This window comes from Anomaloglossus baeobatrachus, chromosome 7, assembly GCF_048569485.1.
Source record: "Anomaloglossus baeobatrachus isolate aAnoBae1 chromosome 7, aAnoBae1.hap1, whole genome shotgun sequence".
In the NCBI taxonomy this organism is placed as follows: Eukaryota; Metazoa; Chordata; class Amphibia; order Anura; family Aromobatidae; genus Anomaloglossus; species Anomaloglossus baeobatrachus.
Window position 1 is genome coordinate 224,914,360 of NC_134359.1, and position 15,821 is coordinate 224,930,180.

The following is a 15,821-nucleotide window of genomic DNA, read 5'->3' on the forward strand; positions in this document are numbered from 1 at the left end:
ACATGACCAGCTAAAAAACCCTTTACCCGTTCTACACCTGCTCAGTCCCTTGCTGCAAGTGCATTTAGAATATTACTTCTAATTAAAAAAAAATCACTTGGCATTATAAATTGATTAATCTCTTTGTTAAGCAATGAAACATTTTGTGCAAGTCCCACAGAAGTCACGCACCCATGCTTTTCACGTTTCTCCTAATGATCCAGCAGAAAATATTTCAGATCAGAACTCTGAAAGACTGGAATGATCTTGAAGTTTTCTGCTTAGATTTTCCTTTTTCACAATATTTATACACCGACAATCAAAAGGGTAACAATGTTTTGAACGTTTGACTTTCAGGCTCCATATCTCAACATCCCCTACAGCTTTGAATGTGAGACTAATTTCAGTTTATAGACAATCCTCTTGGCTATCATAAATTTGACTTGCAACTATTTAGCATATGATTAGTTATGCAGATTATGTCACTGCATTGTTACTGTTTTCCTCCTAAAAATCTAAAATTCTTATTTTTTTTTTTTTAATATTTTGTAAATCCATCTTTTGGTTTACAACGCTGCCTGAATCATTTTGGGCATTTTCTCGATCAGTGTCAAGCATGTCTCAACCAAAATCTGATCCCATGTCTCGTCTGTACGTTTCCAGTGTTGGTGCATACTGGTCGACTCACTTTTTCTTCAACTCTAACCACCACTGTTCAATTTGATTAAGGTATGGCGACTGTGGGGGCCAATCCAGCACCTCTACTTCATTGTCATTGAACCATTTATTTGCCTATCTTGATGTATGCTTTGGGTCGTTGTCCTGTTGAAATACTGTTGTCCTTTTCATACCCATAGTACTCGTGTGTATGAAGTATCTCATCTGGTTGTATACTCGCATATAACTCCGCATTGAGACCACCATTGATCCTTGTAAAGTATCCAATGCCTTTGGCTCTGAAATAACCCCATATATAATTGGGCTTTCTATACTGAACTTGACAGTTCCTTCAATTTCTCGATCTGCTAGCCCCTTATCCTTTTTTTTTTCTTCCAGACCCATTTACACCAATTAGAGCCTAATCTATTTACTTTTATCTCCCCCATTTATAATCCACTTTTTAGTTTTTTTTGGGGTTTTTTTTTTGCAAACTTAAACCAAAGCTTCTTATGACAATATTAAAGTCGAGGCTTCATCATCTTTTTTCAGGCCACCATTCCAGACATGTGTAACATGCGTCACACAGTGCTTGCATAGACGTCTGTGATCTTACTATTATGAAGCATACGAGCCACCTCCAGTACCGAGTTTTTCACACCAAAACTGGTAGACCTTGTGATGAGCCGACTTGTTGACTGCGATATTTTGCCTGGACGTCCACATCTTGGCTTTTGAATGGATGGATGGACTTCATTTCATATTCTTCCCACTGTCATGGCCTCACATGATGCAGTTTAGCAATTTTCTAGGCGGAGAGACTGCGATCAATGAGCTGAATGATGATGTCTCTTTTCTTGAAGTCTTCTTCATGGCTGCTCCTTGATTTGAACCAGTGATCTTTTGTTTGGGAATCATCCTAATAACACACTGAGCTATTACGGAATGTGAGAACAGGTTGTAATTAGTAGAATACAGGAAGAAAATAATTTTTCAAACACCAGGAGCAAAACCGTAACAATGCAGTGACCTGAGAAGAATCTGCATAACTAATCATATGCTAAATAGTTGTAAGTCACATTTATGTATGACATAGCCAAGATGATTGTCTATAAAATGAAGGTCGTCTAACTCTCAAAGCTAGATGGTGAAATAAGGAACCCGAAATTCAATAGCTCAAAACACTACTTGTCACTGTATATGTGTGTGTGTGTGTGTGTGTGTGTATGTATGTGTATATAATATATATGTGTGTGTGTGTGTGTGTGTATGTGTGTGTATATAATATATATCTATATTATACACTCATATTTGTGTGTGTGTGTGTGTATATATATATATATATATATATATATTATATATATTATAAAAATATTAATGTATATTATGCGCACACGCATTTTTTTTTGCCCCTTGCTTTTGCTGTTTACTTTAATTGCCGCTAACGGCCTCATTACTAAACATAGATTTACAAGCCCTCTCCACGCTGTGGCAGCCATAACATTTTTGTAATTGGAGTAAGCAAATAAAAAAAGGAAATATTGTTACACATTTACGGCATAAGCTATAATCGTTAAATCCACTGCTGAGTGTACAAATATACAGGCTTTACCTTATTTTAGCTTAATGGACACAGACCTTTCAAGGTCATTGGCTTGTTGTTTAATTAAATGTTTTCTTTTTTTATACTTAATGTATTGCCTGTGCTAATCTCATATATTAACATATTTCTGTTTTTTATTATTATTTTCAGTTAACAACCAGCCCATGTTACACTATATTAGAGATAAAACCGCTGTGCCGTATTTTTCGAATCTGGTTTGGTTCATCGGGATTCATGTGATCGAGCTTGATAAGTGTGTCCAGACCGACGAAGAGTAAGTAAATGAGGCTCTTTGTGTAGTGTAAAAATTGTAGTGTGCATTGGTAAGGCTAGGTTCACACGTCCGTTGTTTTGCATCAGTCACATGCGTCGCTTGACGCATGTGACTGATGCATTGTACAACGGATGACAATGAACAGAATTCATTGTCGGACTCCGTTGTGTGCGGGGGGGTGGAGTTCGGGTTGGGTGGAGTCAAGCGGGGTCGTGGCGCTGAGGATGTCAGTGCCGCGGGAACTGCAAGACGTGAGAGTGGGTGTGGGTGTGAGTGTGTATGTGTGTGTATACATGCGGAGTGCGGGAGGGGGCGGAGCTGAGCGGTGAAGTGTCAGGCTCCCTGCACAGCCAGGGTAAATATCAGGTAAGCAAAGCACTTTTTCCTTGGTTACCCGATATTTACACTGGTTACCTGCGTACACCGCTTAGCGCAAGCTCCCTGCACACGTAACCAGTGTAAATATCGGGTAACTAACCAAAGTGCATTGCTTAGTAACCCGATGTGTATCCTAGTTACGTGTGCAGGGAGCCAGAGTGAGCATGCGCAGCAAAATCCTACGGATTGCGCTGCTCAAAAAACGTTACATGCTGCGTTCCTTCCACCCGGCGGTCAGTTGTTCCGTGACTGATCAGTCGGGCAGAGGGTGCAACGCATCATCAGTCACAATCCGCCGCTCATACAAGTCTATGGGAACAACTGAATCCGCCAAACGGATTCCGTTGTTTACCAGAGCAGCGGATTGTGACTGATACAATTTAACGGAAGTGTGAACCTAGCCTAATGTATGTGAATAAGCAGCATTGTGGAATTGTCCTTTTTAGGGTTATGTGCACAGTCCCGGTTTTTTTTTTGGTTTTTTTTTTTTTTCTTTTTTCAGGCGGGTTCCTGAGCAAAGCGCTTAAAGGGAACCTGTCAGGTCCAATATGCACCCAGTAGCACAAGCAGTTCTGGGTGCATACCGCTAATCCCTGCCTAAGGCCTAGAAAAGAGGCGAGAAGATCGGTGCGAGTGGAGTGCGATAAAACATCACATTCCACTCGGACCAATTCTAGCCTGTGTGTCAGTGCACATGAGCGATTTATTTTCTCAGCCCTAATCGGACCGAGAAAACAATCACAGCATGCTGCGACTGTAATGCGAGACTTTCTCTCGCACCTATTCAACTCTATGGGGCGAGAGAAAAATCGCTCACTGATTGACCTCACTGCGGTATATTCCCTATTTCTCGGTCCGATTAGGGCTGAGAAAATAATCGCTCATGGGTGCTGGCACACAGGCTAAAATTGGTCCGAGTGGAATGCGATGTTTTATCACACTACTCCACTCGCACCGATTTTCTCGCCATATGGCTTAGGCCTTAGGCAGTTGCTTTACATTTATTTTGCAACAGTTTTGATATCTCTCACTCATTATTTTTTGGATTGATTTCTTCAGCGCCAAAGCACATTCCTCTTGTAGTATGTAATGTTTGTCTGTATGAGTGACAGCCATGAAATTCTCCACTAATTCATTATACTAAGTTGTTATTCTTTAAGGTGAGGTCCTCCCTGTCTTGAAACCTGACACATCTAGTAATAATATTGTTCTACCTCCTGTATTTATTGAGAATTGCGTATGATCATAGTATCATAGTAGTATCATAGTTTTTAAGGTTGAAGGGAGACTCTAAGTCCATCTAGTTCAACCCGTAGCCTAACATGTTGATCCAGAGGAAGGCAAAAAAAACCCCAATGTGTCAAACAAGCTCCAATGGGGAAAAAATGTCCTTCCTGACTCCACATCCGGCAATCAGACTAGTTCCCTGGATCAATACCCTGTCATAAAATCTAATATACATAACTGGTAATATTAAATTTTTCAAGAAAGGCGTCCAGGCTCTGCTTAAATGTTAGTAGTGAATCACTCATTACAACATCATGCGGCAGAGAGTTCCATAGTTTCACTGCTCGTACAGTAAAGAATCCTCGTCTGTGATTATGATTAAACCTTCTTTCCTCAAGACGTAGCGGATGCCCCCTGTTCCAGTCGCAGGCCTAGGTGTAAAAAGATCTTTGGAAAGGTCTCTGTACTGTCCCCTCATATATTTATACATTGTGATTAGATCCCCCCTAAGCCTTCGTTTTTCCAAACTAAATAACCCCAAGTTTAATAACCTGTCTTGGTATTGCAGCCCACCCATTCCTCTAATAATCTTGGTGGCTCTTCTCTGCACCCTCTCCAGTTCAGCTATGTCCTTCTTATATATCGGTGACCAGAATTGTACACAGTATTCTAAGTGCGGTCGCACTAGTGACTTGTACAGAGGTAGAACTATATTTTTTTCATGAACACTTATACCTCTTTTAATACATCTCATTATTTTATTAGCCCTGGCAGCAGTTGCCTGACACTGTCCACTAAAGTGAAGTTTACCATCCACCCATACACCCAAGTCTTTTTCTGTGTCTGTTTTACCCAGTGTTCTACAATTAAGTACATAATCATAAATGTTATTTCCTCTACCCAAGTGCATGACCTTACATTTATCTACATTAAACTTCAATTGCCACTTCTCAGCCCAATCCTCCAATTTACATAAATCTCCCTGTAATATAAAATTATCCTCCTATGTATTGATTACCCTGCAGAGTTTAGTATCATCTGCAAATATTGAAATTCTACTCCGCATGCCCCCAACAAGGTCATTTATAAATATGTTGAAAAGAAGCGGGCCCAATACTGACCCCTGTGGTACCCCACTATGAACTGAGACCCAGTCCGAGTACGTACCATTAATAACTACCCTTTGTTTCCTATCACTGAGCCAGTTTTTAACCCAGTTACACATATTTTCCCCTATCCCCATTATTCTCATTTTATGTACCAACCTTTTGTGTGGCACCGTATCAAAAGCTTTTGAAAAGTCCATATACACAACATCCACTGCATTTCCCTGGTCCAGACTTGAACTTACCTCTTCATAGAAGCTGATCAAATTAGTTTGACAGGATCGATCCCTCATAAACCCATGTTGATACTCTGTCATAAGGTTATTTTTCTTGAGATACTCCAGTATAGCATCTCTCAAGAAACCCTCAAGTATTTTACCAACCGTAGAGGTTAAACTTACCGGCCTATAATTTCCCGGCTCAGTTTTTGTCCCTTTTTTGAATATTGGCACCACATTTGCTCATGATGTGTTCTTAATCCCTGCCAATGTCCAGTGATGTCACCAAAATTTGTATATCTTAGTTCCAGTTATAGTGTATACAATGCATATGTTCATATACTTACATATGGAGAAACTAGTCACATGCATTGCTCAGGTGGGATTTTGGCCCATTCTTCCAACGCTCTTTGAATCCTGAAGGTTTGGTGGACTCTTTCTATGAATTCTAAATTTTAGTTACTTCCATACATTTTCCATTGGATTCAGGTTAGCTTGTTGGCTGGGCTATTCTAGCAGCTTCATTTTCTTTTTCTTAAACCAATTGAGTTTCTTTGGCTGTGTTTGGGATTATTCTCTTGTTGAAATGTCCACTTTTGTTTCATGTTCATCATCCTGGTAGATGGCAGCAGATTATTATCAAGAATGTGTTGATACATTTGTCCACTTATCCTTCCTTCAATAATATGAAGTTTGCGAGTGCTGTATGCTGAAAAAGAGCCCCACACCATGTTGTTCCCACCTCAAAACTTCACTGTTGGTATGGTGTTTTTGGAGTGACATGCAGTGCATTTTGGCCTCCAAAGAATTACATTTTGGTCTCATGTGACCAGACTATATTATCCCACTATTGCACAGGCTTGCCTAAATGTTCTTAAGCAAGCTTTAAACGCGCTTGAACATGCTTTTTCTTCAGCAATGGATTCTTGTGTTGTGAGTGTGCATACAGGCCATGGAGGATGAGTGCATTACTTATTGTTTTCTTTGACGCAATTGTACCAGCTTATTCCAGGTCTTTCTGTAGTTTTCCACAGGTGATCCTTGGCTCTTAAACATATTTTCTGATCATTTTTTTCACTCCTCTGTCTGAAGTCTTGTGGGTAGCACCTGGTTGTGGCTGGTTTATTGGTGACATGATGTTCTTTCCACTTCTGGATTGTAGGCCGAATAGTATCACTGGAGTCTTCAGTAGTTTAGAAATGCTTCTTTATCCAATGTCATCAGGATGTTTTGCAAACATACGGTTGTGAAGGTCTTGAGACAGCTCACTGGTTTTACCCATCATGAGATGTTTCTTGTGTGTAACCTTGGTAATGAGACACCTTTTTATTAGCCATCAGTCTAACCAGCTGATATTTTTCACGAAGTAGTAGGATTCCAATTACTGATAGATATCAGCTGGTGTCATGACTTTCCATGGCTTCTCACACCTCTTTCTTTTCATGTTCAATACTTTTTCCCTTTGTCATTTTTTATTATTACCAATAACCTAATTTGTGGACCTCTATGGTTTTTTTTATTTTATTTTTTTTGTCTGTGTCCAATGGATTCGTTTTTACCAACGTGGTGAGAAATTAAAGTCAATAGCACCTTTTAAGAAATATATTTAGTTAGGAAGTTGGGGACGTGTTCAATACTTATCCCCCCCCCCACGGTATGACCATATGTACTGTACACACCATGACTATTACAGATCGACTACTAGCTAAACATTGTTGTGAGAGTGCTACATTACAGAATATTCATGGACCTACAGGATTTTTTCCCTATAGGTGGTGCTAGAGAATATTCTTTCCTACCTGAAGGGAGCTAATCTGCATGTTTTAACGATGGTGCAATGCCAGAAAGTCTCTGCCTTCAGCTAGTCTCAGTAAAGCGAGCCAGTGTCTCCCCTCCAAAATGATATACTGTATATAAAGGGAACCTGTCAGCAGGTTTTTGCTATGGAATCTGAAACACCGGTTTCAGCAGTGTCCTTTATTAAAGGGAATCTATCACCACATTCTGAAGAGACCAGTTGTCATCACTCCCCATCCAGTATCCAGGCTGTAAGAGAGGTTGCTCTTGAAAAATGGAAAAAGATAATGTTGTAATATGTCACAAACATGATCATTCATTGCCTAAAAGACTCGGTGATGTCTTTAAAAATCATGGAAGTCATTCAAAATGCCAGATGTAGTAGTTTTTGATGTGAAGTTCATTCATTTTTTGCATCAGCAAATTTGAGTAAAACTGAAGATTTTGTAATTAAATTTATGTCTTTAAAGGAACTCTGTCACCATGTTTTTGCCACCTAATCTGAGCACAGCATAGAGTAGGGGCCGAGACCCTGATTCCAGCAATGTGTCACTTACTGAGCTGCTTAGTGTAGTTTTGATAATATACTATCGATTAACCAGTGATTTTAGCATTAGAGGACTACTTGGCGTGCTGCAGTTAGTCCATCATATTCATGAGCTTTGTATAACTGTTAGATCTGCAGCAGAGGAAACATTGATTTTATCAAAATGACTGACAGCAAACAGCTCAGTAAGTGACACATCACTGGAATCACGGTCTCTGTCTCTACATTATGCTGCTCTCAGATGGCGGAGCAAAAACCTGGTGACAGATTCCCTTTAAGCTGTGTGCTGTTGTTTGCTTACAATGAAGGTTTAATCACCAAAATTTATCTTTGCTGGGACCAGCTGCCTTGTTCCAAGTCGACCGACCACTCCCCCTCTTCTGATAAGCAGCTCACTATCAATATACAATGTACAGAGAGCCTGCTGTGGGCGGGGTTAGTTTTCTGAGCTCTACTTCATTGCACATCGAAGAACTGTGATTGTGTCACTCCTGCTGCACCCAGTAAACTAAGTGATACATTGTTGCAATCTGGTTCTCTTTTCCTACATTATGCTGCTCTCAGATGAGGTAGTGAAAACCTGGTCACAGGTTCCTTTTTAATGGAAACAGATTTTCCTGTGAGTATTCAGTGGTAGGATCTGTTTATACAATAGGAACTGGATCACTTCATATACTTCCAAAATTGGCTACTTATGACATTTTGTAGGTTAGTCTTAATATTTCTGCTCACTGGTACCTAGCATTACCCCAGTCAGTGTTTTTTGGCAATCTTCTGCCAAGCCCTCTGATAATTCATTGTAGTTGGATTTAGTGGTTTCCTTGCAGCATGCTCCATCAAGTAGGAATAAGTAACAGTAAAGAGTGTGCGGCTTACACTTTGTAGCCTAAGAAAACGCTGGCTTGGCATATTCTTCCCCCTCCACCACTTTTATTGCGAGGAGTGTTGTTTATGCATCGCTGGATTGATCATTAACAATCTCAAAATTGCCGAGTTGCAGAAATGAAGATTTATCAATGAGAACCCCTGTGAGGACTCTTAGAGCCATCGGGGCTGCAGCCAAGATTTAGATCATTCTTGCCACCGTGTTGATTTTTTTCCTTTATAAACAAGTGCTTAATCCTGATGCCTTTAATCCCCTACATTCTGAATGATCAGATGACTGCCTCTTAATTGGATTGCATGAATTATTCACAGCTTCCTCCGGGTCATTGGCCCCCACAGCAGCCTCCTCATGTACTAATTGAAGCCTTGCTTGTTGTGCTTGAGTGATTGGAGTGGTAGCGTAATCCATATTCTGCAACAATCCATTAAAGTGATTGTAATTTGGCTAAATTAATAGACCACATTCTTGAATGGGTAAGGATGGCAGCAGAGGATGCGAGGCTGCGTCTGGAGTGTCATTTGGCTTTATAACCTAATTGGAGCAGATTCCTGGGAGATCAGAGGCGTCATGCCACAACAGTAATCCCATATAGTGGAGACTGCGTAACAATGAGCACACATAGCTCCACTTTATAAGATGCATGCTCATACATGTGAGACTGCATGGAGAGCCTTTACCTACCATGTTTTCCAAAAATAAGCCTTATCAGGACTTTTCAGCCTCTTTAAAGCGAGGCTTAAATATAAGCCCCTATCCCAAAAATAAGGCGTAGTCGCGGTTCAATATTGAAGTGTCCATACAACTAAAAAAGTTAAAGAATACTGCAGGGCATTACATTATAGAAAGCCAGACACCCCCAAAAGAGAGAAGACAGAAGACCCCGCAATCATACTCATCAGATGGCTAACAGGAGGACCTGAAGCGGAACACACACCCACACACAGTAGATCGCTCACATAAGATCACACACATCAGATCTCACACATCAGATCTCACACATCAGATCTCACACCTGCACACATCAGATCGCACACCCGCACACATCAAATCGCACACCCGCACACATCAAATCACACACCCGCACACATCAAATCACACACATCAAATCGCACACCCGCACACATCAAATTGCACACCTCAAATTGCACACATCAAATTGCACACCTGCACACATCAGATCGCACACCTGCACACATCAGATCGCACACCCGCAATAGCCACATCCAGCGATACCGATTTGCTTCTGGCCATCAGAGAATCCTGAGATTGTGTACACACACACACTCTGATGTATGTGAGGGTGGCGTGCAGCATACCTGCTGGGAGCACCCACTGATCGCCGGAGGACCTGGGAGCCTCGCAGACGTCCGGGATCTGGTAAGTATGATTCTCCTGGGAAGGGGGGTCTGCTCTTTGGGGAAAGTAAACTTACCCCTATAAAATAAGCCCTAGCGCTTTTTTTCAGGGCAAAAAAAGTATGACAGTGTCTTATTTTTGGAAAAACACGGTATCTGATGGGTGTTTCTACTAACATCTCTCTGCAGTGTATGTGTGCAGGATGTGTGTGCAGAGGAGGCTGTCAATCAAAGTGCCGAGGAGTGATGAAAGATGGGCCACCTTAAGGATCGGAATGGCTTTGACAATGAAGAAATTGTTATGGCTAATTGACTGGGTCAGAACCTCAGCCTGGAGCAATAGAAGAGGTGGCCTATCTGATGAATTCCATTTTCATTTACATCATGTGGACGGCTGAGTGTGTATGTCACTTACGTGGGGAAGAGATGGCACCTGAATGCACTATGGGAAGACAACTCAGTGGAGGCAGTGTGGTTCCTCAGTGAGTCATAGCGGGGCCTACAGAATATCGCTGATCTATGCAGTGGCGGATGCAGATGGCAGAGGGCTCCAGTGCAAGAACAATATAAAGCCGCTCTCTCAGCCGTGGAAACTCTCTTCACGCCACCAATTCAGGCAGTCTTACAGGCGGCACCACGTTGAACTGATGAAGGTCTGAGTGAGAACCGAAACGTTTTCACCCATAACTGGATTCACTGCACTGTAAAATGAAAAGCAATTTTCATGCAATTGGGAGTGCTCGGATTTCTGATTTTTGCAAGAACAATATCAGGGCACCTCTTTGTGTCTGTGACACGACCTGCTTTGAAATCAAAAATGGCCCCTTTTACCTATTAGAGGCCCCATTGCACCAAGGATATGTCCACCTATGGATTAGTGTAAACTCTAAGGATGGTGCATTCACTTAAAAGTATGATATAACATATCTATAAAATATCACATCCTACTGTAACTTTCTTGCTTCTGTGGATTATATGATATCACAGTTTTTAGCTTGTAAAGAAAGAGTCAAGAATTGGCAATGCAGAATCAGCCGAGGATGAAAAACGGTAACTTTGTTTTGAAGTGAAATTCTTCTTCAAGAATAGAAAAAGAAAGAAAATGTAATTTTAAATACATTTTCTAAATAATTTAATTATTTAGCAAATCGCATTCGTTTTGTCTTAAGAGGTAATCACTATAATACATCAAGATGGTCAGTGTCTTATTCCACTGACAAAAACCTGTTCTAGAAAGGGAAAGGTGCATTGGATGTCAAAAAAACTCACCGAAAAAGGGATTGGATACAGCAAATCTCATGGGTAGTAATGTTAGCAAGGATTAAAGTGAAAGGAAAAAGTACATCTTTTGGTCAATGGTGAGGAAAATGAAGGGGGTGTAATATGGCATCCCTCCAAAATACTTGGATCAAGGAGGTCTAAAAAGTTGTGTTTTTTTCTCGTCCCTTTTTTTTTTTTTTTTTAAACCATTCTTTTTTTTACTTTTTACTAGGCGGTTTAGTTTACTGGCTCTGTTAAGGATGAATGGGATGATAATATATGTAATTTATACCTTACATTTTATTATGGTGTTTGTCGTTCAAGTATTTAAAGGGAACCTGTCAGGTGTAATATGCACCCAGAATCACGAGCAGTTCTGGGTGTATATTGCTAATCCCTGTATAACGTCCCTGTATACACTAGCATAGATAAAAAGATCTTAAGAAAAAGTATTTCTAAAGATCCTTTATGATATGCTAATGAGTGATGGGACTAGTCGCAAGGGTGCTAGTTCCTGCGCTCATTCCACCCTCTTAGCATGGGCTATTCAATGCAGCATCACCAGCCGTGACTCGTGTACCTGTGTGCACTGTCACCACTGATCTGAATGCCGGGAACTTCCGCTTATATGTAGTATGAAGCTGGTACGCATCCTGGCTTCAGAGAGGTCTGGTGTGCATCACCGAAAGTGCCAGAACTTCGTATCAGCGGTGAGAGCGGACGCAGGCATGCACGTCACCGCTGGTGATGCTGCATTGAATAGCATGCTGGCATGCCTCTGTGGGTGTGCTACTATGCTAATAGGGCAGAATGAGCGCAGGAACGAACCCCCTTGCGACTAGTCTCCAGCGCTCATTAGCATATCATAGATGATCTTTAGAAATACTTTTTCTAAAGATCTCTCTATCTATGCTAGCGTATACAGGGACGGTTATACAGGGATTAGAAATATGCACCCAGTACTACTTGTGGTTCTGGGTGCATATTGCACATGACAGGTTCCTTTTGGATATAATAAAACAAGACCAGGTTAGCTGCAGTATGAGCGTCAGCACCCCTGGTATCTTCAGTAATTAGATCAGAAAGACATGATTGACAGCAGTATGAACAGCCTCTTTTTACCTCAGCACCCCTGGTATGGCCATTATTATATCAGATAGACAAGATGGACAGCAGTTGGAGCAGCCTGTTCTTCCCTCAGCACTCCTGATAGCTTCACTATTAGGTAGACATGGTGGACAGCAGTATGAGCAGCCTCTTACTTCAGCACCACTGATATCTCAAGTAATCCATAAGATAGACATGGACAGCAGTGTGAGCAGCCTCTTCTTATTTCAGCTTAAAGGTATTTAGGAATCTATTTTTGTAGTGACATTTTCTTTCTTTTTTCTAGTCTCGAAGATCCACTTAAATAAGCAGATGGGTATGGAATTGGCTAAAAGATAGGAAACAAAGAGTAGTAATAAATGGTACATTCTCTAATTGGGCCATAGTCAGCAGTGGGGACCGCAGGGATCTGTGCAGGCACCGATTCTTTTTAATTTCTGTATTAATGACCTTTTGGATGGGATAGATAGTAAAGTGTCAGTCTTAGCTGCTGAGAACACCAAACTATGTAGGATATTACAAACAGACCTTAAGATGTCGGCATGGACAGACACTTGGCAAATGAGATTTAACATTGATAAATGTAAATTAATTCAACTAGGATGGAGTAATCATATTGCTGCATATACATGAAATGGAAGTAAACTTAGGACTACAGAACTACAAGCAAGCAGAGCAGCAGCGCTCAATGTCAAGCAGCAGCTGCAAAAGCAAACCAGATTTTAGGGTGTATAAAAAGAGAGATTAGATCCCATGATCCCAACGTATTGTTACCCCTCTATAAATCACTTGTAAGGCCACATCTGAAATATGGGATCCAGTTTTGGGTGCCACATTTTAAAAAGGATATTGAGATTTTAGAGTCAGTTCCAAGGCAGCAACTAGATTATTGCAAGGAATGGAGGCCTTCCATATGATGAGAGGTTAAATAAGTTGGATTTGTTTAGATTAGGAAAAAGACGTCTCAGAGGAGATCTCATTTATACGTATAAATACATGTGTGGTCAATATAAAGGACTGGCACATGACTTATTTATTCCAAAGACAATACTAAGGACCAGGGGGCACTCACTGTTAGTGGAAGAAAAGCGATTCCGACACCTAAGGCCGGTTTCACACAGCCGGCTTTTCGCTGGTTTGCTGGTTCCGGCGTATGCCAGTACAGTGTACACAGTACAGTGGCAGAGCGACAAGCTCCGGTCACATGCTGTCATGTAACCGGAGCATGTGACCTGGAAGTTACAGCACTGCCACTGTACTGTATACACTGTACTGGCATACGCCGGAACCGGCAAATCAGCGAAAAGCCGGCTGTGTGAAACCGGCCTAAATAGGAAAGGGTTCTTTACAATCAGAGCAGTAAGGGTAAGTTCACACAGTGCGTTTTTCGCGGCGTTTTTGCGTGTTTTTCAGGTGCGTTTTTGGCCTCAAAACTGCATGACTTTGCTTCCCCAGCAAAGTCTGAGTTTTCATTTTTGCTGTCCGCACACAACTTTTTTTTTTTTTTAAGCTGCTTTTTTTAGCTTAAAAAAAAAAAAAAAAAAATGGACATGTCAATTCTTTCCTGCGTTTTTCTGTGTTTTCCCCCCATGCAATGCATTGGAAAAATGCAGAAAAACGCAGAGATCAAAAACGCAGCAAAACGCAGCCAAAAACGCAGGCGTTTCTTGCCGCGTTTTTTTGCCGCGGGTGCGTTTTTGTGCGTTTTTTAGAAGTCAAAAACGCAGCGTCAAAAAAACGCAGCGCGTGCACATAGCCTAAGACTGTGGAATGCCCTACCACAAGAGGTAGTAATGGCTAACACTAGAACAGTTTTTAAAAAAGGGCTGGATGATTTCCTCAGTACACACAACATTGTCGGTTATAAATGATTTAGGGACAAAATGTAGAACTGGTGGAGGAAGGTTGAACTGGGTGGACCTAGGTCTTATTTCAACCTATGTAACTACATTTAATATGCCTAAAACTGGAGATGAATACAAAGTATGAGTATACAGTATCTGTACAATAGATGGTAATGGTTTGAAGGAACTCATCCTAGTGCCTGACCTGCTTTATCCATCACCTTCATGTATACTTACTTATACGCTGCTCTTAGTGTCCTGCTGCGTGTTCTTTATGATTTCATTTTTTTATTATGTTCTTGCTTTGCAGTTTCTTCATGTAAAATGATTTGTTCTGACTTCACGTATCATTACTGCGGGTGACATTGTATTATCTTCAATGATACATTGGAAGTAACTAGATACTAGAAATGCATGTTCTGTACATCGTACCAGTATCCCGTATTAGTATGTTCATTTCATGTTCATCTATTTTGCAGACACAAGAATCGGGGGAGTCTCAGTAATTTGGTATCACAGCATCTGGATCACTTGAATTATCTCAATGATATTCTGATTATTAATTGCGAGTTTCTTAATGATGTCCTAACGGACCATCTGCTGAACAGACTACTTCTCCCACTCTATGTGTATTCACTGGTGACCCAAGACCAGGTATGATCAACAAAGACATTATCGCTACTAGTAATGATGATCTATAAATTTAGTTTGTGCTATCTTGACATCTCCATACAAGAGTGGCTATGTCTTATTAAACGGGTTTTCAATCGCCATGATATTATTGATGTATCCTTAGTATAGGTCATCAATATCAGATCAGTGGAGTCTGACACCTGGCACCTTCACTGATCAGCTGTTATAAGCAATCTCAGAGGTCGGATTAAGCATTGTATGGACTAGTACTCGTCTGCTCCGCCCCATTATTTCGTTGCCACTCCCGGGACAGATCATCTTCTGATATACTGTCGGACATGGATTTAAAGGGAACCTGTCACCACTTTTTTGGCGTATAAGCTGCAGCCACCACCACCGGGCTCTTATATACAGCATTCATACATGCTGTATATAAGAGCCCAGGCTGTGCTGTATAACATAAAAAACACTTTATAATACTTACCTAATGGTCGCTCAGTTGGCCAGATGGGCGTCTCCGTTGTCCGGTGCCGGCGCCGCCTCTTTCGGCCATCTTCGTCCTCCTTCTGACTTCTGTGTGCATTACGCGTCTATGTCATACACACTCGCTGGTCCCACACAGGACCTGAATGCCGGGGAGTGTGGATGACGTCGGACATGCTAGAGAAGGAGGACGAAGATGGCCGAAAGAGGCAGCACCGGAGACGCTCCTCTGGCCAACCGCGCGACTGTTAGGTAAGTATTATAAAGTGTGTGTGCTTTTTTTTTTTTTTTTATACTGCCGGCCTGGGCTCTTACTTACAGCATTTTAGAATACTGTATATAAGAGCCCGGTGGTGGTGGCCGCAGCTTATAGGCCGAAAAAGTGACGACAGGTTCCCTTTTAAGTCCAGTCTCCTTTTCGGTGGAAATAAACTTCTCATATATTTGTGTCAAATTGTAGCTAATAT

The 15,821-nt window shown here is 41.2% G+C and overlaps 1 protein-coding gene across 6 annotated transcripts in view; it reads left to right on the top strand.

The window, feature by feature from the left end:
* Positions 1 to 15,821, top strand: part of CLEC16A (C-type lectin domain containing 16A) — a 429,136-nt gene that overhangs the window by 36,010 nt on the left and 377,305 nt on the right. For all 6 annotated transcript variants that reach the window (XM_075317924.1, XM_075317919.1, XM_075317920.1 and 3 more), the window contains exons 6-7: positions 2,390 to 2,513; positions 14,718 to 14,892. In XM_075317924.1, the coding sequence (XP_075174039.1) occupies positions 2,390 to 2,513; positions 14,718 to 14,892 (299 nt within the window). The remainder of the gene's footprint in view (positions 1 to 2,389; positions 2,514 to 14,717; positions 14,893 to 15,821) is intronic.